We start from the raw sequence: 22,001 nt of genomic DNA, 5'->3' as shown, positions 1-22,001 counted from the left end.
TAAACTCACAATCTATAATAATAACTTATAATAATGTCTTAATGTACCTCATTATTTTTGTGTGAACTATCTTCACGTTCCTTTCGCTTGGACCAAATATCCTAAAAATGTCAGTGTTAAAAAAATATGTAAAAAAATTACAATACGTAAGATCTAATGTGTAATGTGCAATGTGTACCTCGATTTCTTCGTCAGATTGATGACGAGGTGATTTATCTTTAATTTTTGGCAAATCCTAGAATATAATATTATATTTAGAATATTACATATATATTCTTGTAAATTCGCGCTATGTGTGTGTGTGTGTGTGAATGGTACGATATTTATTTAATAAATTAATTTACATTGTCCAATTTTTTCAAATCAATATTTTACGGCCTGATTGTCTTATAATATTAATATTTTATATATATACAATATATATGTATGTATGTATATGTATAATGTATATGTATATATATTAAAAATATATGTAAAATATATGTAAATGTATGTATATGATGAATATGTTATGTACCTCAATTTTGTCATCAGATTTGTGTGAAGGTGTTCTGTCTATATCGTGTAGATGTGGTTTAACTTTTAATAATTCAGATTTGTGGGGTTGTGTTTTAACCATGGGTGTATCACGTAGATTTTTTGGCGTTTCATCTAGTTTGTATGGTTGTGTTTTAACTGTGGATGTTTCACTCAAAGGTGTTTTATCTTTTGATATGCCCTAAAATAATATTAAAAATATTATATTTTTTCTTTCTGATGCTCTCCTTTAGTTCAGTTTATGTTAATTATATACATATGATAATTAATTAATAAATTTATTCGCGTACTTTGTCGTGCTTCTTGGTATCTACATCGCGCTCTTTCGGCTTTGTCGGCGAAATGCTCTAGAAATAGCAATATATTTTGAAAAGATAAACGTAATATAAACTTTATAAATTCGCTCTATATGTAATTTCATATACTCCTTATATACCTCAATCTCTTTGTCAGATTTCTGCGGATGTATTTTATGTTCATGTGTGTCACGTGGAAGTGTTTTATCTTTTGAAACTTCGTCTATTTTATGTGGAAGTGTTTTATTCGTAGATATGTCGTGCAAGTGTATTTTTTCTTTCGGAATATCCTAAAATAATATATTTAAAATATTATAAAGAAAATTTTGAACTACTTTCGAAAAATATTTGTAATTTAAATATATCTGCATACTTTGTCAGGTTTTTTAGAATCAATATCACTCTTTTTGCTTGCCCAAATGTCCTAAAAAAATTGATGTTTTTATAAATACGTAATTTATTCCTATACGATAATACGATTTCTGTACCTCAATTTCTTCGTCAGATTTCTGTGGACGTATTTTATGCGTGGGTGTGTCACGTGGAAGTGTCTTATCTTTTGAAACTTCGTCTATTTTATGTGGAAGTGTTTTACTCGTAGATATGTCGTGCAAGTGTGTTTTTTGTTTCGGAATATCCTAAAATAGTATATTTAAAATATTATAAAGAAAATTTTAAACTACTTTCAAAAAATATTTGTAATTTAAATATATCTGCATACTTTGTCAGGTTTTTTAGAATCATTATCGCTCGCCCAAATGTCCTAAAAAAATTGATGTTTTTATGAATACGTAATTTATTCCTATGCGACAATACGATTTCTGTACCTCAATTTCGTCAGATTTCTGTGGACGTATTTTATGCGTGAGTGTATCACGTGGAAGTGTCTTATCTTTTGAAACTTCGTCTACTTTGTGTGGAAGTGTTTTACTTAATGTGTCACGCAAATGTGTTTTCTCTTTCGGAATATCCTAAAATATTTGATAATATATTTAGTTTTATAAAGAATTCGTTATATATAAAAAGAAATTTGAACTATTCACGAAAAATATTATAATTTAAACTTGCACTTTATCATATTTTTAAGAATCATTATTATTTTCTCAAAAATCCTAAATAATGATTTTTAAAGATATATAATACATGGCTTGTTAATTGTGCAACAATACTATTTTTGTACCTCAATCTCTTTGTCAGATTTTTGCGGATATATTTTATGCGTAGGTGTGTCACGTGGAAGTAGCTTATCTTTCGAAACTTCGTCTATTTTATGTGGAAGTGTTTTACTTGTAGATGTGTCGTGCAAGTGTATTTTTTCTTTCGGAATATCCTAAAATAATATATTTAAAATATTATAAAGAAAATTTTGAACTACTTTCGAAAAATATTTGTAATTTAAATATATCTGCATACTTTGTCAGGTTTTTTAGAATCAATATCACTCTTTTTGCTCGCCCAAATGTCCTAAAAAAATTGATGTTTTTATGAATATGTAATTCATTCCTATACGATAATACGATTTCTGTACCTCAATTTCTTCGTCAGATTTCTGTGGACGTATTTTATGCGTGGATGTGTCACGTGGAAGTGTCTTATCTTTTGAAACTTCGTCTACTTTGTGTGGAAGTGTTTTACTCAATGTGTCGCGCAAATGTGTTTTCTCTTTCGGAATATCCTAAAATATTTGATAATATATTTAGTTTTATAAAGAATCCGTTATATATAAAAAGAAATTTGAACTATTCACGAAAAATATTATAATTTAGACTTGCACGCTTCATCATATTTTTAAGAATTATTATTATTTTCCCAAAAATCCTAAATAATGATGATTTTTAAAGATATATAATACATAGCTTGTCAATTGTGCAATAACATTATCTTTGTACCTCAATCTCTTCGTCAGATTTTTGCGGATGTATTTTATGCGTGGGTGTATCACGTGGAAGTGTTTTCTCTTTTGAAACTTCGTTTATTTTATGTGGAAGTGTTTTACTCGTAGATATGTCGTGTAAGTGTGTTTTCTGTTTCGGAATATCCTAAAATAATATATTTAAAATATTATAAAGAAAATTTTGAACCATTTTCGAAAAACATTTGTAATTTAGATATATTTGCATACTTTGTCAAGTTTTTTAGTATCGCTCTTTTTGCTCGCCCAAATGTCCTAAAAAAATTGATGTTTTTATGAATACGTAATTCATTTCTATACGACAATACGGTTTCTGTACCTCAATTTCTTCGTCAGATTTCTGAGGACGTATTTTATGCGTGGGTGTGTCACGTGGAAGTGTCTTATCTTTTGAAACTTCATCTACTTTGTGTGGAAGTGTTTTACTCAATGTGTCGCGCAAATGTGTTTTCTCTTTCGGAACATCCTAAAATATTTGATAGTATATTTAGTTTTATAAAAAATCCGTTATAAAAAGTAAATAAAAAGAAATTTGAACTATTCACAAAAATGTTTTAATTTAAACTTGCATACTTTATCATATTTTTAAGAATCATTATTATTTCTTCCAAAAATCCTAAATAATGTTGATTTTTAAAGATATATATAATACATGGCTAGGTAATTATGCAATAATACTATTTTTGTACCTCAAATTCTTCATCAGATTTTTGCGGATGTATTTTATGCGTGGGTGTGTCATGTGAAAGTGTCTTATCTTTTGAAAGTTTGTCTATTTTATGTGGAAGTGTTTTACTCGTAGATGTATCATGCAAATGTATTTTTTCTTTCGAAATGTCCTAAAAATAATAAATTTTGTACTTTAGTAAAAAAAAAAAATCCAGCTATTTCGCGAAAAATATTTGTAATTTAATTAAAAATTTTTAAAAATTAAGAAATAAATTAAAAATTTATCTGAATTTATATCGCGATTTCTATACCTCAATTGCCTTGCCAGATATCTGCGGATGTGTTGTACTTATCGTTGTATCATGTGGAAGTATTTTATCTTTTGATTTGATTTCAAATTTCTCTTGTGCATATGTTCTGTTTGCGGGTGTGTGAGGTTTGTGTGTCTTGTCTGGTGATATATCCTAAAATAATATTAATGTTAAATAATATAAAAAAATATATGCTTTTAGATTAAATGTATATAAGTATAATAGATTCGCATACTCGGTAACGTGGTGCAGATTCATTATCATATTCTCCCAGATTATGAATTCTCCATGCATCCTAAAATTGATAATGTATAACGCGTTCATAAAAAATATACAGTTCTTATTATATAACTCATATGTTATGTGTTTAAATATATACATAGTTTCTTTTATATACCTCAAGTTCATCATCCGAATCGCGCACGTGTGGCTTAATCGCAGTTTGAGGTATATCCTAAAAAATTTATTTGAATGTTATTTTTATTCCAAATATTTATAAGAAACGTTCCTTCTTTTTTTAGAAAGACTATATTAAATAAAACATGTATGTGCAAATTATATAACGTGAAACATGCACCTTCACTTTACGATCAGTTTCATGAACGTACAAAGTTACTTTTGAACTTGGTTTCTTTCGAAGATATTTCGTCTTTTTATATCATATATCTTAAAAGTCGTGCAATGAATAATGCAATGACAAATGCATCACGTACCTCGTATTTTCTTACCGGTTTATCCTTATCGCGCTTTGTCAATTTAGACGACCAAATATCCTAAAATTACGCAGTGTAATGTATGTTCTAATAAATAATGACATAAAAAACACAATTGAGAGTAGTATGTGTCATCATGTACCTGAATCTCTTCCTCGGGTGCATGTATGTGTAGCTTGGTCTTCGGTGTGAGTGTGTTCTAGAAAGATAGCCATTTCATATAAAAAAACAATAAAAAATAGAATAATTTATGTAATTAAATTATGTATAAGAGTACTTTATTTTCAATTGTTCGCGAAATAGTTCTTGACTTAAATGCAGATAAATTCTGTAACAATATGGCATAAATCTTTCTGGTATGTTTTTTTTTGCGCACGAGATCTACAGCAATCTCAAATTTCTAATTTCGATTTCTAAAGAATTTTTATAAATAATTGTATCCTAAATTCTGTGTTACATATTTAATAATAAATGATATATTTCATAGAATATGAATAAATTATATCTTTATGTTATTTTAATTAAAATAAAATAGTAGTAAAATAAATATTTTATAGATTAGATTAACACAAGCTGCTCTAACTAATAATAAGTATCAAATATCCAGCTTTCAATACATTAAAAAATAGTTGATTAATATAAAATATTAAATTTCTTCTTACGTCGATTCTAAGAAGGTGTAATAATTCACTCATATTTTTTATACTTACTTTGTTTACCAAAAATCATAATTAATGATAATAATTAATTAGTTAATCAACAATAAAATATTATGTTAATACCGTGTAACTTTAATTGAAAAAAACTTTAAGATACATACATATATATATATATATATATATATATATATATATATGTATATATATATATATTTTTTTTTCTCACCTTTTCGACGGTTGCTTTCTTTTTTTCTAAGGTAGAGGATCGTCTGCTTTCCACTTTGATTTCTTCCTCGGTCTAATAAAATAAATTAAAATTTAATATAAATAATTTTATAATCATACTAATATCGTATTAATTTCCCAATGAATAATCGATATTTTTTAATTTTTAGCTTAGTAAAATTAATTAGAAGAAACTTTAATTATTATTAAGAACCATTGTATTTATATGATAATAAAATAATTGGATCTATTATTTATTTGATATTATATAACTAATTATTTTATTCAAATAATAAAATTGAATTTTTTATATTATTAATTTATTTTCAAAAAAAGAAATGTTGTGAAATTGTTTGTAATTGTTCTTGGCAATGTCTGTACGTGAAACATAGATATATTTATGTATATGTATATATGTATGTATATGTGTACCTTCTGTATAGAAAGACGTCGTGGTGTCGCAGTGTCATCATCTATCTGTATCATGATAACAAATTAAATAAAAATATAAAAAAATTGTACATTAGAAAGAAATATTTGCATCTAATATAAAATGAACTTTTGCACATTTCTAATATTATATTATATTCTAATATATCTCATACCTGAGTTTTGATAAGCGAACTGCGACGGCTTTCTACCTTGAGTTCTTCCACCTAAAATATAACAATTTATTTGTAAAACTTTTCTTTACAAGATCTTTACAATTATTATTTTAAAAAACATATGATTGATGCTCACTCTGCTTTCTTTACGAGTTGCTACAAGTTTCTCGGATTTAATTTCTTCAGATACCTATATAAATAATATCATATATAATACAAAAAATTAATTTTCAATAAATAGAATTGTGTGATTATGTGATTAGTACGAAATGGCATATAATGATAAGAAAATGTAAAGAATAAATTATATTCACCTCTTTGGATTCGGGCTCTTTTTTCTTTATAATCTTTTTCTGGGGAAAAATAATTAAAATTTTAAGAGACAGAGAGACACAATTAGAATAATAATAACACAAAATTATATTTGTAAAGATAACTGCACTCACTTTTTCTTCTTCCTTTTTATCTTCAATTTTATCGGCGGGTTTTTTCTAGAAACAAATAATATAAATAATATAAGTTATCACGTATTATTTCTACAATAATATTAAGAAAGTTAAACATTTAAGAGAAAGAAATACAAGGAAAAAGTAAATATCAAATTATGTTCTTACTTTAATAGATTTCCTTTCCTCGACATTATTTACGATTTCTTCATCCTTCTACATATGCAAAGAAATAAAATAATGTTAACAAAGTATTTTACTTATGTAATATTTTCGAATATATAGTAATATCAGAAATACAAAAAGATCGCAGTACAAATACAATTTAAAATATTTTCATTAGCACACACATAAAGCTCTAATATGCGCCTCTTTCATGTTTGCAAAATTTTTCATGCAGATAGAAAAAGAAAGCCAAGCAAAGATTCGGATAGTAGGATTAAATTTTGTATAACACACAAGATAAATTTAAAGGAACCAGCTTCTGGGATATAAGGAGAGATATGATTTCTTACACTTTTCTAAAAGCTTTCGAAAACTTGCATTTTCTAAGCAAAGAAAAATAAATATTGAAGCAGTTTCTAACAACTCTAAACGTGCGACCGAGAGACTCGTTCGAAGAAACACAGCGAATAAGCCGAAATTATAAATGGATACTGTGAAAAATAAGATAATATAAGCAAAACCAATAGATATTAATTGCATGAGGATAATTTTACAGCTGCAAAATAAAATCTCCGATCTCATAATCAAAAGAAAAATTGAAGAAAGCTGAAAATAATTGCGGCATTTTACACACGTTTATATCTTGCAGATTGACGAAATATTTTGCCAAAAGCTACAAGCCGCAAATTGCTAAATTCGTTCGAGCAGAATTATTTTTCGAGCGCATACATTAAATTTAGCCAAAACCAAGGTTTCGATTTCACACTCACCTGTAAGATCTCCATTTTCTGAAACAAAATATATTTATTTTTCTTTTAATATATACATTTTTTTTGTATTTTAATATTTCATAATATTTTATATAATATTTCTGTACTTTTTATATAATACTTTAAATAATACTTTTTTAATTATTAATATATAATAATTAACAATTATAAATTAATCATTATATATAATTAAAGTCTAAAAATTCATCTACTGCGTATCTCTATGTACACTACATTTAATATAAAAAACTTTTATAAATATTCTAATGCACACAGTACATATAAGCGACAAGGTAAAGGTATAACAAATGACAGTAGAAACAACAAAACAAAAAGTACGGCCCATGAACAGAAAGATCTAAATAATGCAACACAATTATTATCACGATGTAATGTGTTCTGACTATAGTGTACTGTTCTTTTTTTCATAGAAAAATCTTTTACATGATTTTTCTGAAAAAATTAAAAAGAAATAATTGCATCGTACCTTCCCAACCTCTGGTTTATAGATACCATTCGGTTTCAGATCGGGCTTATCCTTAAAAATAACAAGAAAAAAATGATTTATCTTACGGAGAAAATATGCACATACTATGTAATGACTTCAACAACAGTTTGTAAAAAAAAAAAAGTTTAAATAAATTCATATAATTATGTAGCATAAAATAAGAACTTTATTACTAAAAATAATTGGCTCTTATTGCCAAAAATAATATATATAATAATAATATTATTATAAAATTATGTTATCAAATGAGAAAGAATGTTATATAAATTAACAAAAAGCATCTATCTATAGTGTCAGTGTATGTTTGTGTATAGTGTATGTACCTCGACGCGAGAGATTACTTCAGAATCCGATTCTTCGAGAATAGCTTCTGTGCTGATAATGCTGGACTCAATTACACTCACCACTTCCTCCTCCTCCTCTTCCTCCTCATATTCTTCTGATTCTTCACTCTCATCGTTCAAACTTATTACCTTTTGTCGAGACAAGCATTTAACAATATAACAATTATCGCGTCGAGGAGTCGAAAGATTGATCGTTTTTTACAATTTTACGACATAATAAACACATTACTTTAATGCGATTTTAATATATATTTAAAAATCAATTATCGATAAATAATTACCTAACAATATTAATTGCGAAGATGACGTATCTGTTTCTAATGAATTTTGCAAAACGATCGATCTTTCTGCATCTGTATCTTATGTTGTTTGTAGCCAGTGTAAGAATATTTTGTTAATCACAAGGAAGTATATTGATGGAAGGAATAAGGGAGCAACAGAAAATTAAATAAAATTTTAATTAATCTGCTCATATAATCGGCCGCTACCTTCTCTTTCTTTTCCTCTTTTTTCTCTTCGACTTTCTTCTCCATCTTCTTCTCTTCCTCTTTCTTTTCCTCTTTCTTTTCGACTTTTTTCTTTTTCTTTTCTTCCTCTTCTTCGTCCTTCTTCTTTTCCTCTTTCTTCTGTAATTTAGTAAAGGGTTTGCATGCGACATGGGGAAAACATATCTCATTCACGAATGACCATAATTGTTGCGAAAATATTGGTTTAAATATTTACATTAAAATTCTATGTTTTAACTTCAATCATTTAATCAACATGCTAATTTTTCATGAGAGGAAATTTAAATTATTTTATACTTATTTACAATACATGATTTTTCGGGCTTACTTCAAGCAAGGAGTGATTCTTATAATTATAATTCAACATGCCATCTTTTACGAAAAGAGCTAAAATTTCCTATTGCTTATACATGTTGGATTACGAATTCACATAAAGATATAATAGAAAAGGAGAACAAGAATTATTATTCATATATTAATACAAATCGATATAATTTACGATTAAAATAATTAAGAACACATAGAATTACTTACTTTAACGACGAGTCGGGCCGACGATTCGTCTTGTCCATATTCGTTACTCACGACAATTTTATACGTTCCCGAGAATTCCGTCGATGCCGAAGTGATGGTCAGTTTCATGTCCAGGCCATTAAAGGAGATCATGATATCCTTCGACGCTTTGACAACTGTCGAATCTCTGTATTTGTATTATAACATTATAAAATAACCGTGAAAATTTCATAACAAAATTTATATTCAATTTCTAAAATTGAATATTTTATATATATATGTATTACAAAAATATCCTATTAATAAGAAAAAGACATTATTTTTAAATGCATACCTGTACCATGTGATAGTAACTTTCCGATCTTGCGTTGAAAGAATAGCAATAAGTTCGACCGTCTTGCCTTCCTCAACAGTCTAAAAATACAAGATAGATATTAATTTAAAAAAAAAACAATTTTTATTCTCGTGGTAGATATTAATTAAAAAATGCTATAAGTAGTACAGTAAAAATACTTACAATTGATTTGAGACCGGTAGCAATTTTCGGTTTCTCTCCTTGATCTGGAATTTCTGTCACTTCCACTACTTGCGACGTAGCTTCTCCCTTTTCATTGCGTGCTACTAATTTGTACACGCCTTTGTCTGTCACCGACATTTGTTCGATTTCGAGTTTGACGGCAAATTCACCCTGTGTTTGAAAAAATTATTTTATCAAAACTCACTCATCAAATAAGTTTTTTAATTAATGATGAAGTTTTTTAATTAATTTTTTAATTAATGATTATAATATAAATAGTTACACGCGATGGCAGTAAAAATTTAAAAAAATAATTTTGTTTTTAAACTGAGTTTTAGATTTAAAAAAAAATCTTTCTAATTACTCATGATTTTACTAATTTTATTGCAATATAGTTTTATATGATAGGACTTACTTCTTTGACTTGTTCGACATGTAACTTGTGCCTGCTGTCCTGTTTAACGGCTTGAGTCTCCTTGAACCAGGTACAATCGGGCGCAAATTGAGAAAGAACGTGACATTCAACTATCACAGTCTTCTTCTTAACGATTTTCACAACTTTCGGCTTCTCTCTAATTACGGGTATAACTGAAATCATAATCAAAACGATAATTAATATAACTAGTTAATTTAAAGAACAAACAAAAAACAGAAAAAACTTACTCTCTACGTTCAACGTAAGATTAGCGTTGAGTTCACCGAGTTCATTCTTAATGTTGCACTTGTAGAGGCCGGAATCATCTGGTCCGGGGTCGTTCAGAGTCAATTTGATGTAATAAATATCTTCTTTCTCCTGGACGATACTGATGGAGATCTTCGAAGACTCTTTTACCACCTTGCTAGCGTGAGTCCACACGATTTGCGGTTTTGGCTTCGCCTTAACCTTGCAATCCATAACGACGAGCTTGCCTTTATTTTGTGACTGTATCCGCGGTTTCTCTACGAATGTCGGTCCGTCCCCTTCCGGTTCCGGTTCTGCTTCGATATTCAAATTTAGATTGGCGTTACTCTCGCCGTACTCATTCTTTACGTGACATCTGTACGTCCCGCCGTCCGGTGCTGACGGATCCTGTCATTGCCAAAAAATAATGTAGAATGATTTCACTGAGAACTTATGAAATACAATTAAACCTGTGTAATATCACATATAAAAATATTATTTTTTAATTTTATAGAGAAAAATTTATATGTATTGAGGTTCTAAATGTTTGAAAATTTACAAGAAATTTATTTTAATATTTATAGTAATTAAAAAAAATAATTAGAATCATTTTCAAAGAAGTCATGTTCAAAGAAAGACCTTTATTTCCATGATAAGCTCGTAAATGTCTTCCTCGACCGTCTTAGTCTTGATCGAGATCTTCGACGATTCCTTTACTATATTGGTGCCGCGGAACCACGTGACCTCCGGCTTGGGATTTGCCTTACACTTGCACTTCATAGTGATCAGCGTACCGTTCTCGTTCGGGATGATGCGAGGTTTCTCGACGAAGGACGGAGCAAAACCCGCGCCCTCCTCTGCATCTTGGAAAGATCCACGGTTAGACATCGTCGACGAAGATACGCGCGTCGCTTCCAGATATTATACCGGAAGCGCGATCTCCGTCACGATCGCAAGTCATCGATGACCCGCGATCGCGCGATTCCTGATGACGTTAGTTGTGTTGTTGCAGCTTAATGAGAGTTACGAAGCAAACTTACAGAGACTTTCACGATTGGTTAGCAATAGCGCGGCTGAGCTTACCTGATAGAACCGATTCATCGCAATCGATACGATCTATTCATCGAAAAAAGAAATCACTTGTCGTCTTTATGAAGCGCGATCATGAAATGTATTTCGCACGAAGGAGTCTCGAGGAAAGTCGGCGGGATTTACTATGGACGAAGTCGACAGAAGGAATTTCATTGTCTAAACTGTTTGTAGCTTCGATATTCAATTTTTCAAACGAAAAAAATATGTACGAAAAATAAAATTACTTCAATTATATTAAAGTTGAAGAAATGTAAATATCGAGCTCTTTCTAATTTCAAAACTCGCAATAATTAATTGCAATTAAAAACTCGATGATTGTTCTTGAACAGTTCGATAATGTGAAGAAGCGATCACGTGTTTAACACGATAAACTTGACAAATATTAAGATACGATCAATATTAAGATACGACAATGAGAGTCCTCCAGGGCGCTTCGAGAGGGACTTGCCTTGGAAGTTGAGGGAGATGTTGGCGTTACTCTCGCCGAAGTTGTTAAAGGCGTTGCAACGGTAATTTCCACCGTCGGCCTTGGTCGGATTCGAGATCTCGAGGGTCAGCAGATACGTGTCCTTGCCGGTGGCCTTGCGCAACATTTTCACGCGCTTGCTGTCGGTGATTGCTTTGCTGCCCTGGTACCACGTTATGTCCGGCACCGGATGTGCCTCCAGGATGCACTCCATGATGAGTATGTCGCCCTCTTGGCGGATCGTCGGTTTCTTCGGAAAGCGCGGCGGCTTACCATCCGGTATTCTGCGTAAATCGACACGTCAGAAACGTCGACTCCGCCATTAAACGGACGAGCGGAATGTAAAGTCTTTTTGATGGATGACGTCGTTTCTCGTCTCTACCGTTCCACCTGCCACGCAATGCGGATGTTCTCGAAGACGCGGCGTGATGTTACGAAAAGGAATCGCAAGCTCTCTTTCTCTTAATCTGTCAAATTTCTTAGTCAAATAAATTTATATTTTTTTAATTCAAAAAGAGCTTGCAATTTTTGATATATCTTATACAAGAGCATTCGCAAAAAAATGTAAATGTTGTCATAAAGAGATTTTTGAAAACTTGTTTGGATAATCTTTAAAAAACCTAATAAAGTGAAAAAAATAAATGTTATACGAATGAATATCTGTAATATATTCATAATTTGATCAAATAACTTTCAGCTTTCCTCGTAAAATCGTAAAAATATTAATATTTAATATATACTTTGATATATAATAAATTGTACAATATTTGGCAAGAATGTGCAATTAAGTGTAATGGATTAAATTCTAACACCTATATAAATCATTAAAAAAGAAGATAAAAATCTAAAGAAATGTTTAGACATTATTTTTACTTCACTTTGCCGTAAATTTTATTTCGATAAAAAAATCCATTACACTCGAAAGAGACTTATAACAACCCGTTATTCGTCACTTTTTGCGTTGCAATTAATTCGAGCCTAATTAGATTAAAATTAAAATTATCGTTCACTTTTGTAACCGAGAAAGTTACAACTTGCAAGTTTTCATCACGCCGCGTGGGAAGAAGCGCGCGGTTCGCAGGCGGCGTGGCAGGGCAGTATGTCAAGAATAAATTTCTCTCTTTATTTTCCGATGCCTACTTGAGCTTGTCTCCACCCTCGAAGTTTAGATTAATGGTCGCCACTCCTTGGCCGTGCTTGTTCTTTGCCACGGCCCTGTATTCGCCTGCGTCCGCTTTTGCCACATTGTCGATCCTCAGCCTCGCAAGATGATACAGCTTCTGATCGAGCTCTAGAGATGTATTGAATCGTCCGCCTTCTTTCACCTCTTCGGTACCGTGATACCTGCGTGATCGTCGTCAATATGCCAAGTCCAAGTATCCGTTGAATACCGATTTTTCCATCGCAAATCGCGAACGCGCGCTTAGAAGTAAACGTACTCATTTGTAAACTTTGAAACATCGGAGAGAAATCATCAAGATCGTTTCGATATATTAATATATCAATCATCTATAAATACGAAAATTATGTATGTTATATTTAATGTATGTTATTTAATATGTTATATTTTTCTTTTCTGATCTTTAAATATCTTTAATCCGAAGATCTCTTTTTCCGACGATGAGTTTTCAATGTACTTCCTCGCGCGCATCGCAATTTCAAATCTTACCACTTGACACTCGGTTTCGGATCGCCGACAAGTCGGCATTCAAAGGTGATGGTGTTACCGTCATCGGATTGTCTTATCACCGGTCGTTCGGTAAAGGTCGGTTTAATACCGTCTTCAGGTACGGGTGCCTCATCGCCTATGTTCGACACAAATGATCGACATATCGAGAATTGTTCATACATCTTCTTGCTCGCTTATTCAAACCTTTCGCTGCGATTGATTAATGTTAGATTCGCACGTCATTATACGACGAAGAGAGAATTTTTTTTATATTTATTTTAATTTTTTTTAATTTTTAAAAATTACTTACCGTTTAAATAGATTGTTTGCATTAAAGAAAAATAAAATATTAGAATAAAATTCCAAAGAAATCAATTTTCCTAAATTTCAGAAATGATTTAGCAGCGAAAAGCTTAAATATACGAAGCATTTGACAGTTCGATGCGAGATCAGGAGTCACGTATCGATTTGTGGCGCGCTTGAATACTTTCTTGGAATCTCTAAGATATACTATAAACATTTCTGTACATAGAAAATAATACCGCAGTTTAATTAACATTAAATCTAATCAATATTTTACATAATCATACCGCTGCATGTAAGAAGTACGCTTTTAAGGATCACGATCCTCGTTGAGACCGACACCTAGTAAATTAGGTTGCTTTCTCTACTTCTCTTCTTCTGTCTATTCGCAATGTCTCGCTTTTGGTAGAGTATAAAATAGTGTTGTCCAAGTGTCACCTGCTCCATTTTTCTTTCGCACGATTTTGACGCTCGCGGTTAGATAAAAATAGGAACACTGCACAGTTATGCACAAGCTTTCGTCAAACGCTGTTTGCGAGTGAGTGAGATGGGAGTGATGTAATATGTACATATATCATCGTATAAAATCGAAGTATCCTATTAATTGTGGAAATTTAATTTCGTCATTCTGACAATTTTTAAATCTATTTGTATCTGACTAAAAATCGACCACCATGGAAGATATGTGTTGTGTCTGAATGTACGTTAACGTTGGTATTAATCAGCGATGTAAATATTTATAGTACGACAAAACACATAAAAAGTTTCAAACATCTGTTTTACTTATAAAAAATCTCTACGAGCGAATTAGAATGAAAACTACTGAAGCACGTGACGAAAGACGGATGTGAGTATACATATATACAATATTAGAGTCGTCATCGTTAAAAAACTACATGGATATCTCGCTATTCGTAAAAAATATTTCCATACTTGCCATGACTTTTTTTATTATAATTTGATATAATAAATTGTTATAATTAAAAAATATCCCTAAAATACATTCTCTTTTTAAAAGTTATATTTTCAACTAATAAGATTACAAAACTTAATCTTGTATATCTTTTACAGTGGTATGTGTGTCTCGTATATAACTATATTAAAATTTTAACTTGCAATTATAATAAAAATATATGATATTTTTTACTACATTAGAATTAAAATTGTCTATAAAGAAATATATGCAAGTAAGGAAATATATGTCATTAGCGGATCTAATCACAGAAATTCTGTGTAATTGTATTTGTGTGTACATGTGTGTGTGAGTGAGCCTTAGAGTGGCGCATCCGTCCACTGTGAAAGGGTGACTTCCTCGTCAACACTCACACACGACACAAATACGATCGTATGAATAGAGAGAAAAGATGTCATCGAAGCAACCTAACGAAGCGTCAATATGTAAGGCTAATCTGTTATCGCATCTCGTGCATAAATAAATACGTAAATCTCGTCTTAAAATGCGAGTGCACGAGTAAGTCCACTGCTAATCCGTACACGCGAGATGCGATTTGAATTAATACGTGATTGAAGCAGTAGTATACACGTTATTACGAGTAGTTGATTATTCTGATCCGCTTTCTACGCAAATTTCAACGGTGCAAAATTCGTGAGAGACAAACTATAGTATGTTCTCTCGCAAATGTCATTTAGTCCATTAAAAATCAATCAACGGGCTGTATATCGTGGCTCGCGTCGAGCCGACATCGATACGTGCTCATCGCTCGACCGAGACAAACCATTAAAAAATAAAGACATTCCGCATATATACAATAATTACAAAATAAAGTAGAAGAAAGAGATTGTTGAGAAGAATGGAAAGCTGATGGAACGGAAAAAAATTAAATAATATAAACTGCGGATATACATGTATATACATACATATTGGTGTGACATAAGTGTTGACATAAAGGAAATAGATAAATAGGGCAGAGAACTGAGATGAAGAAGAAAGTTGGAAATGAAAGAGATCGATATACATCCCGAGTGAGAAAAGAATTGAAAAAAGGCACCGATGATACGCTTTATCTCCCGCTAAAAAAGCGGGAGAGACTAAACAAAATGTAATCTTGTCTTTAGAAATTTTTACTATTAAGTAGTCTAAGAAATTTATTAAATATCCATTCAAAAAGTTATTAAAATAATATAAAAAGGAATTTGTAGAAATTATTAAATTGTAGCGGAAATATTTCAATACAAAAATTAAATGTTTTGAAAATTCAAAGTTAAACTTGAGAGCAATTTTGCAATCTAAATAAAAAGTTGTTACTCATATAATACTGTATAATACTCGTCGAGCGTATACTTGTAAATAAAAAATTAAGCAGATGGACGCAAAATATAAAAACGGATCATCGGTTGAAATACATAACTTTACGGTTATTTATCATAAAAATAGCAGATACTTACTGTCGAAATTCAGGGAAATTGTAGCGTTAGATTCGCCAAGCTCGTTCTTTGCTGTGACCTTATATTTGCCAGCATCCTCGACGGTCACATTTTTTATTTCCAGAGTGGCAAAGTACGAGTGGCCATCTTTATCGACGGTCAGCTGAAACAATTCAAATAAAATAAATGTACAATAAGATTATCAGCATTCGAATTTTCCTTGTAAGAAAATTGAAGAATTAAAAATACATCAAGAAGCTCTTTGGAAAAAAATAAACACAAATCATGAGTGAATAATTCGCAATAATGATATTATTCATGAGTCTTTCCTGAGTTTATATATTGTTATAGACTTAGGAAGAATAAATTCGCATATAATCAATAACGAACCTTGTGCCTTGGCGAATCCTTGACCATGTTTCCGCTATGAAACCATGTAATTTTCGGCGTGGGATCGGCTGTGATACGACACTCGAAGAGCAGCCGTTTGCCATCGTCCTCTTGCCTGATCGCGGGCTTCTTCGCGAAAGTCGGTGCAATACCGTCAACTTGTCTGTAAGCGCGAGACAAATATCATGGACTCTGAAATAATTCTCGCGCCAATTTATAAGTCGTTAATGCGTTAATCGTCGCGCTGCAATTGCATCGCGGACCAATGCAAAAAATTTAGATTCTACGTCACGTGCGCGTTTCGTACATCAACAATTTTAATCGATTTCTGGCGCAATCGATAACACATCGGTGAATTAAATAGCGTAAAATCACATAGATTGTTACAGAAAATCGCATGCCTCATAAAAATGGTATATAAACTGGTTAAAAATTAGAATACTACACGCCTTGGTTTATTTGACAGAATAATTAAATTTTTTTTAAGTTAGATAAGTGATGAGGTAAGAAAGATACCGATGCTTGGCAAGGTTTAAGAAATAAGAGAAGAGCGGCTTGAGATTCTGTTAAAACATTTATCGCGACTTTCGCGAATTGCTGCCAGGAATAACTTTTGTTTTGTTTAGTCGACGTTTTCTGATGGAAGGAGGCTCGTTCAACAGCTCGTTCTGATGGTCATCCGACAGTTAACAACCACTTTAAAATCCGACTTGGGTACATTGCCATTATAATCGATATTGCTTTCTTTCTCTCTCTTGCCTTTTGTTGATAAGTCAATGTTTCAAGTATCTGACTAAGACTTTTTAGAAGATCTAAAGTTCTGGATTTGATATAAGAGTTCTAAAATAATTTTTCTACAAAATTTTTCTATATATTTTCCAACGCTCTCTTATTATTCTTAAAAAAACGAAGATCAATATTTAAATGCATATTATTAAGGAAATCATTCAAGAAATCATTATTTTATATTGATATATTTCTTAGTCGGTTATTTATGACTCGACTTTCAATCTTCAAAACTTTCCTGTAACAATGTTACTTATGACAGTTGAAAATAAAATGACAATTGTTGAGACTATCATTTCTAATTTTTTTCTTTACAGAGGAATTGCATAATCCAAGTTATAAGATCATCGGTGTTTATTCACGCAAATTGGGATCTAGAACGAGAAGCATGTGCTTAAGCCTCGCAACACGAGTGGACTATAAGTGCATCAGCACCGGCGCACGTTGCGGCTAAGTTTAGCGAAGAAATAGGGTGTTTCCTCTCGACTTTCACCGTCGTTAACCGATACACATATATCGGTACATTTTCTTACGATTCAAACTTTTATTTTCGATCAAATGTTTGTTTCAGTAAATTTGCAGAATAATAAGATTCGAATACGTTGATTCTTGCCAAAGTTTCGCAAGTTACAGTCGTGGATGACGCTTTCCAATTATTCCTGCAGTTATCCAAAATCTTTCCTTAGCTTCAGCATGGAATGCAAACCGTAATGCGTTTTAGGAGACGCGTAGAAACGAAAAGCCTCGCGTTACTTTTAGAAATTCACGGGAATCACGTCTGTCGATGCGATCCGAAAATATAACTTCTCATCGCATCGTCGCTGCCGGCTGCGACTCGAGGGAGAGAGAGAAAGAAAGAGAGAATCTTCAAGAACGCTCCCGACCCAGTTTCGAATTATCTTCGAAAATCGCATAAATTGCATCAAAATACGGGAATAACAGAGAGGCACGCGAAAAGAGATTTGACTGATAAATGCTTTCCGCTCGCAAAGATTGCACAAAGATCTCGTGATCCAAAACAGCTGCGCCGTAATAATAAATCGTTGTTATTATAATTAAACTATCGCGATGAGACAAGATATTTCTTGAGTTATTTTATGATCGCGCGATTATTAAAGAAAATGTTCTCTCTCTTCGTTTACAAAAATATAAGATATATGAAATAATATATAGTTTTCTACAAGTAAACAAAGAGAAGAAAAATTCATTATACATACATTACTTATTTCCTAAAAATAAAAATGTATATTAAATTTTTACTAAAAATTCATTATATATATGCTTTACGAATTGATCGAAATAAATATTTTCAAGATTACTACTCAACATTTTTTATAAATTTTTGAAATACAAAATATGATTTTTCATTTTCTCATTTCGTCAGCTGTAGTATGATCAATCTTTCATCTTTTTCGCCCTCGATTATAGGTATGATGTACTATACAGATCATAGTTTGCATGCGAGATTTAGTGGCTTCTAACTCGCAAGAGACAGCGTTCGAAATAATCCGGCCACTTTGCGGTTGAATCGCGCGCACGAGGCACGAACAGTGTCCAAAACTAGAAGACCTTAATTCTATTTCTATCCGCGTTTCGCGTTCGCGGTTCCATCTGCGTGGGCGGATCGGTAAGAAACAGCCGATCACGTCGTCGGATTCAAACGCTCGGCGAATCGTCGTGATTTCTATCGAATTGCTTTCGAACGCGACCGAAAATAGCAGGCATACCGCGACGATTATTCTCAGTCGGATCGATTTAACGCTTACTCGAACGTTATCGGCAAAGAAATAGCTCAGCAATCAGCACCAATGAGGAGTTGAAGAAGTTAAAACTCTCTTCATGTAAACCTCTCATATCGAATACATTACGTTTTCCTAATTTTATATCAAACTTCCAGAATTTTTTCAACAAAAAAATTTAAATTCGACGTTTCTTTCGAAAGATTCGTGAAAGATTAAACCGAGATTTAATGAAAAAGCTATTTAATGTTAGAATTTAATAGGAAGATTTAAAATCGAATATTTGAGAACAGTTGAATTTTATAAACTTTAAATGCATAGATTATATTATGACATTCTTTAGGATTTCCATTACACACTTGGTATTCCTTCTTATTTAAAATTGATGTAAAAAGAGTAATGTTATCAAATTATATTAAGAATTTAATTATTGACAATCACATGTCAATCACAAGCATACAGCGCAAGCACACTCACCTCCTCCCGATAGATTGATCGGCAGCTAAAATCATAAATAAAAAACGAAAGACAACGAAAAAAAACGCAAAAAAGGAAATAAAGCAAAAATATAATAAAATAATAAAAACGTATTAATTCGTAAAGCAAAAGCGTAAAACTAATTAAATAGAGCCTGGAGAAGCGACAAACGAATCATTCTCTCGAGATGTAAACTTTACTGACTTACTTCTCTCTAGGCTCATCCATTGCTAGAAAAGATATAACGACGAAATATTAATCAAAAAACGAATTTAAAGAAATTGCAAATAAAGAAAATTATGTATTCGCAAATATCTATCAATCAAAAAGATATTGAGATTTTTTTATTTTACGCATTTAACGTAAAAATAATTCCGACATTATTTTTACTTAAAAAAATTAATATTCTCGTTTTAAACACTACAATTAGCCAGTTTAAATTAACTTTTATATAGAATCTCCTTTTTTTTAGAATCGGAAATATATAAAAACAAATATAGATTGGCCACAAGTGGAATATGTCGCTCAAAGATTAGATAATTATCTTTATATCAATATTATAATAATATTGAAAATATTCGAAAAAATATTACTAGACGAGAAATAATCAGTATATGGAAACTTACGACTAAAGTTGAGGTTGATGGAGGCGGCGACCTCGCCCATCTTGTTCTTCGCCTTGACCTTGTAGAGGCCGGCGTCGGTCTCGATGACATCGTCGAGCTCGAGCACCACCAGGAACTTGTTAGTTCCGACGCTCTGCATTTTGAAGTTGGTCCTGTCATCCTGGCTGAGCTCGGTCTCGCCGCGAAACCAGGCGATCTCGGGTTTAGGCGAGCTCACCAGCTGACACTCGAATATCAGCCGGTTGCCGTCGTCCTCCTGCCGCAGCTGCGGCTTCTGCGTGAAGCTGGGCGCGAAGTCGTCGGCGACCCCCATCGTGGAGGCACGCCTTCGCACCTGTCCCTACACACCGGGACACCCGGTCCCGTTTGTGCGATCAAGGGAGGAATCTGTTTCCTTCGCCTGGCTCGTCGGTTCAAATGGCGCCGACCTGCGGCACCATCCAACCTGCTTTCGCGGTTTCTTTTTGAGCTTGATGTCTATTCGTCAGTCGTAGACTTCTCAGAATACTGAAAGCAAAGATGTAAAACATATTATTTAAAAATAAAAAAAAAGATTAAATAAAATTTATGAAATAATAATGCTGCTTTTAATATCAGTTAAGAATAAATTATTCTAGAAAATAATAAATAACAGCGCCATTTTTTATACGAGTAATTTTCAAATAAATTAAAGAAGAGAAGAAGAATAGACGAATGGAAGAATTATGTTTATTTGTTTTGATAAAAAATTCGATATTCTGTTAGAAGATTCATTCAGTCATTCATTTTTTCTTTTATTTCTTATGAATTCTTATATAATTATAATCTAATTGTAATTATTAATTAATAATTAATAATTATAATTTGAATTATATATATATATATATATATATATATACACATAAAATTAAAATAATGAAAATTTAATGTTCATTAAAAATAAAATATGATTTTGTCATTTATTTTGATTTCTGATATTTTACTGTCGAGATCACTCATCTGTTTTGCTTGACACCTTCGCTATTTGCAGTTCGAAATTTGACAACATCAATATTTCGAGCCTCCTGTTATCGTGGTTCAGTAAACCTTGGCAGCTTGAACTGCTGTCACCTGTAATTGCCTCAACTACGGCTATTTTTATACAAATGCCTATATTTAGTCTTCTTTAGCATTACGATCATAGCACCGTAATAAAGTTTCTATTTTCATTACTCATTCTGAATGAATAAGATATAGGATCTATCGATCAGAACAGTTTTTAAATCTCAATTATTACGCAAACTACGGAAAAAGTCAGCCATAAAATTGCGATGAAGTTAAAAAAAGATCGCTAAGAACAAAGCATGTGTATTCTGTTTAATATCACAATAAAATGTACATCTTGAAATTCGACTATGTTACGATACTCGATAGTTAAATCATAGGAAATATTTAAATCTCGGTTGTTGCTAAAAAAATCCAGCCGTACGAAAATAAAAGAAGATAAACATTTCGAAGATATAAAAAAATATTAGTTCTTAAAAAATGAGTCATGCATTATTTTTAACATTGCAATAAAACGTTCGTCTTGGACGTCAAGATCGACTTTGCTGTGCAATAGTCGATCTCAAGGAAAAGGTTGCCAGGAAATGACGAGATGAAGCAGCGTTACAGCTGCCGACGATAAAAAAACGTCCAGAAATGATTTATCACGTGTAATAAATTCAAAATACGCATTTATGATTACGTAATC

At 31.6% G+C, this 22,001-nt stretch overlaps 1 protein-coding gene across 50 annotated transcripts in view; it reads right to left on the bottom strand.

The window, feature by feature from the left end:
- Positions 1–22,001, bottom strand: part of LOC105259192 (twitchin) — a 93,785-nt gene that overhangs the window by 63,284 nt on the left and 8,500 nt on the right. For 32 of the 50 annotated variants that reach the window (XM_025413379.1, XM_025413386.1, XM_025413381.1 and 29 more), the window contains exons 2-46: positions 20,291–20,797; positions 19,873–19,894; positions 16,663–16,825; positions 16,294–16,435; positions 13,585–13,720; positions 13,056–13,259; positions 11,898–12,199; positions 10,997–11,214; positions 10,360–10,765; positions 10,112–10,284; positions 9,697–9,867; positions 9,514–9,593; positions 9,201–9,366; positions 8,649–8,786; positions 8,140–8,289; positions 7,796–7,846; positions 7,309–7,326; positions 6,542–6,589; positions 6,374–6,418; positions 6,242–6,280; positions 6,064–6,117; positions 5,928–5,978; positions 5,755–5,799; positions 5,324–5,395; positions 4,581–4,637; positions 4,439–4,498; positions 4,123–4,179; positions 3,961–4,020; positions 3,726–3,878; positions 3,435–3,584; positions 3,065–3,211; positions 2,956–3,000; positions 2,723–2,872; positions 2,362–2,508; positions 2,247–2,297; positions 2,014–2,163; positions 1,661–1,804; positions 1,555–1,596; positions 1,322–1,471; positions 1,207–1,257; positions 974–1,123; positions 828–884; positions 518–718; positions 179–235; positions 48–101 (exon numbers count right to left, since the gene is read on the bottom strand). In XM_025413379.1, the coding sequence (XP_025269164.1) occupies positions 48–101; positions 179–235; positions 518–718; positions 828–884; positions 974–1,123; positions 1,207–1,257; positions 1,322–1,471; positions 1,555–1,596; positions 1,661–1,804; positions 2,014–2,163; positions 2,247–2,297; positions 2,362–2,508; positions 2,723–2,872; positions 2,956–3,000; positions 3,065–3,211; positions 3,435–3,584; positions 3,726–3,878; positions 3,961–4,020; positions 4,123–4,179; positions 4,439–4,498; positions 4,581–4,637; positions 5,324–5,395; positions 5,755–5,799; positions 5,928–5,978; positions 6,064–6,117; positions 6,242–6,280; positions 6,374–6,418; positions 6,542–6,589; positions 7,309–7,326; positions 7,796–7,846; positions 8,140–8,289; positions 8,649–8,786; positions 9,201–9,366; positions 9,514–9,593; positions 9,697–9,867; positions 10,112–10,284; positions 10,360–10,765; positions 10,997–11,214; positions 11,898–12,199; positions 13,056–13,259; positions 13,585–13,720; positions 16,294–16,435; positions 16,663–16,825; positions 19,873–19,894; positions 20,291–20,603 (5,340 nt within the window). In that variant the 5' untranslated portion in view covers positions 20,604–20,797. Of the gene's footprint in view, positions 1–47; positions 102–178; positions 236–517; positions 719–827; positions 885–973; positions 1,124–1,206; positions 1,258–1,321; positions 1,472–1,554; positions 1,597–1,660; positions 1,805–2,013; positions 2,164–2,246; positions 2,298–2,361; positions 2,509–2,722; positions 2,873–2,955; positions 3,001–3,064; positions 3,212–3,434; positions 3,585–3,725; positions 3,879–3,960; positions 4,021–4,122; positions 4,180–4,438; positions 4,499–4,580; positions 4,638–5,323; positions 5,396–5,754; positions 5,800–5,927; positions 5,979–6,063; positions 6,118–6,241; positions 6,281–6,373; positions 6,419–6,541; positions 6,590–7,308; positions 7,327–7,795; positions 7,847–8,139; positions 8,290–8,648; positions 8,787–9,200; positions 9,367–9,513; positions 9,594–9,696; positions 9,868–10,111; positions 10,285–10,359; positions 10,766–10,996; positions 11,221–11,897; positions 12,200–13,055; positions 13,260–13,584; positions 13,721–16,293; positions 16,436–16,662; positions 16,826–19,872; positions 19,895–20,290; positions 20,798–22,001 lie in introns of all 50 variants that reach the window. The other 18 variants (XM_025413421.1, XM_025413424.1, XM_025413425.1 and 15 more) reach the window with 12 other exon arrangements.

Source organism: Camponotus floridanus, unplaced genomic scaffold (genome assembly GCF_003227725.1).
Source record: "Camponotus floridanus strain SB8 unplaced genomic scaffold, Cflo_v7.5 scaffold66, whole genome shotgun sequence".
NCBI classification, from domain to species: Eukaryota; Metazoa; Arthropoda; class Insecta; order Hymenoptera; family Formicidae; genus Camponotus; species Camponotus floridanus.
Note: the sequence above shows the minus strand (reverse complement) of the source record. Positions and strands in the feature narration are given on the sequence as shown.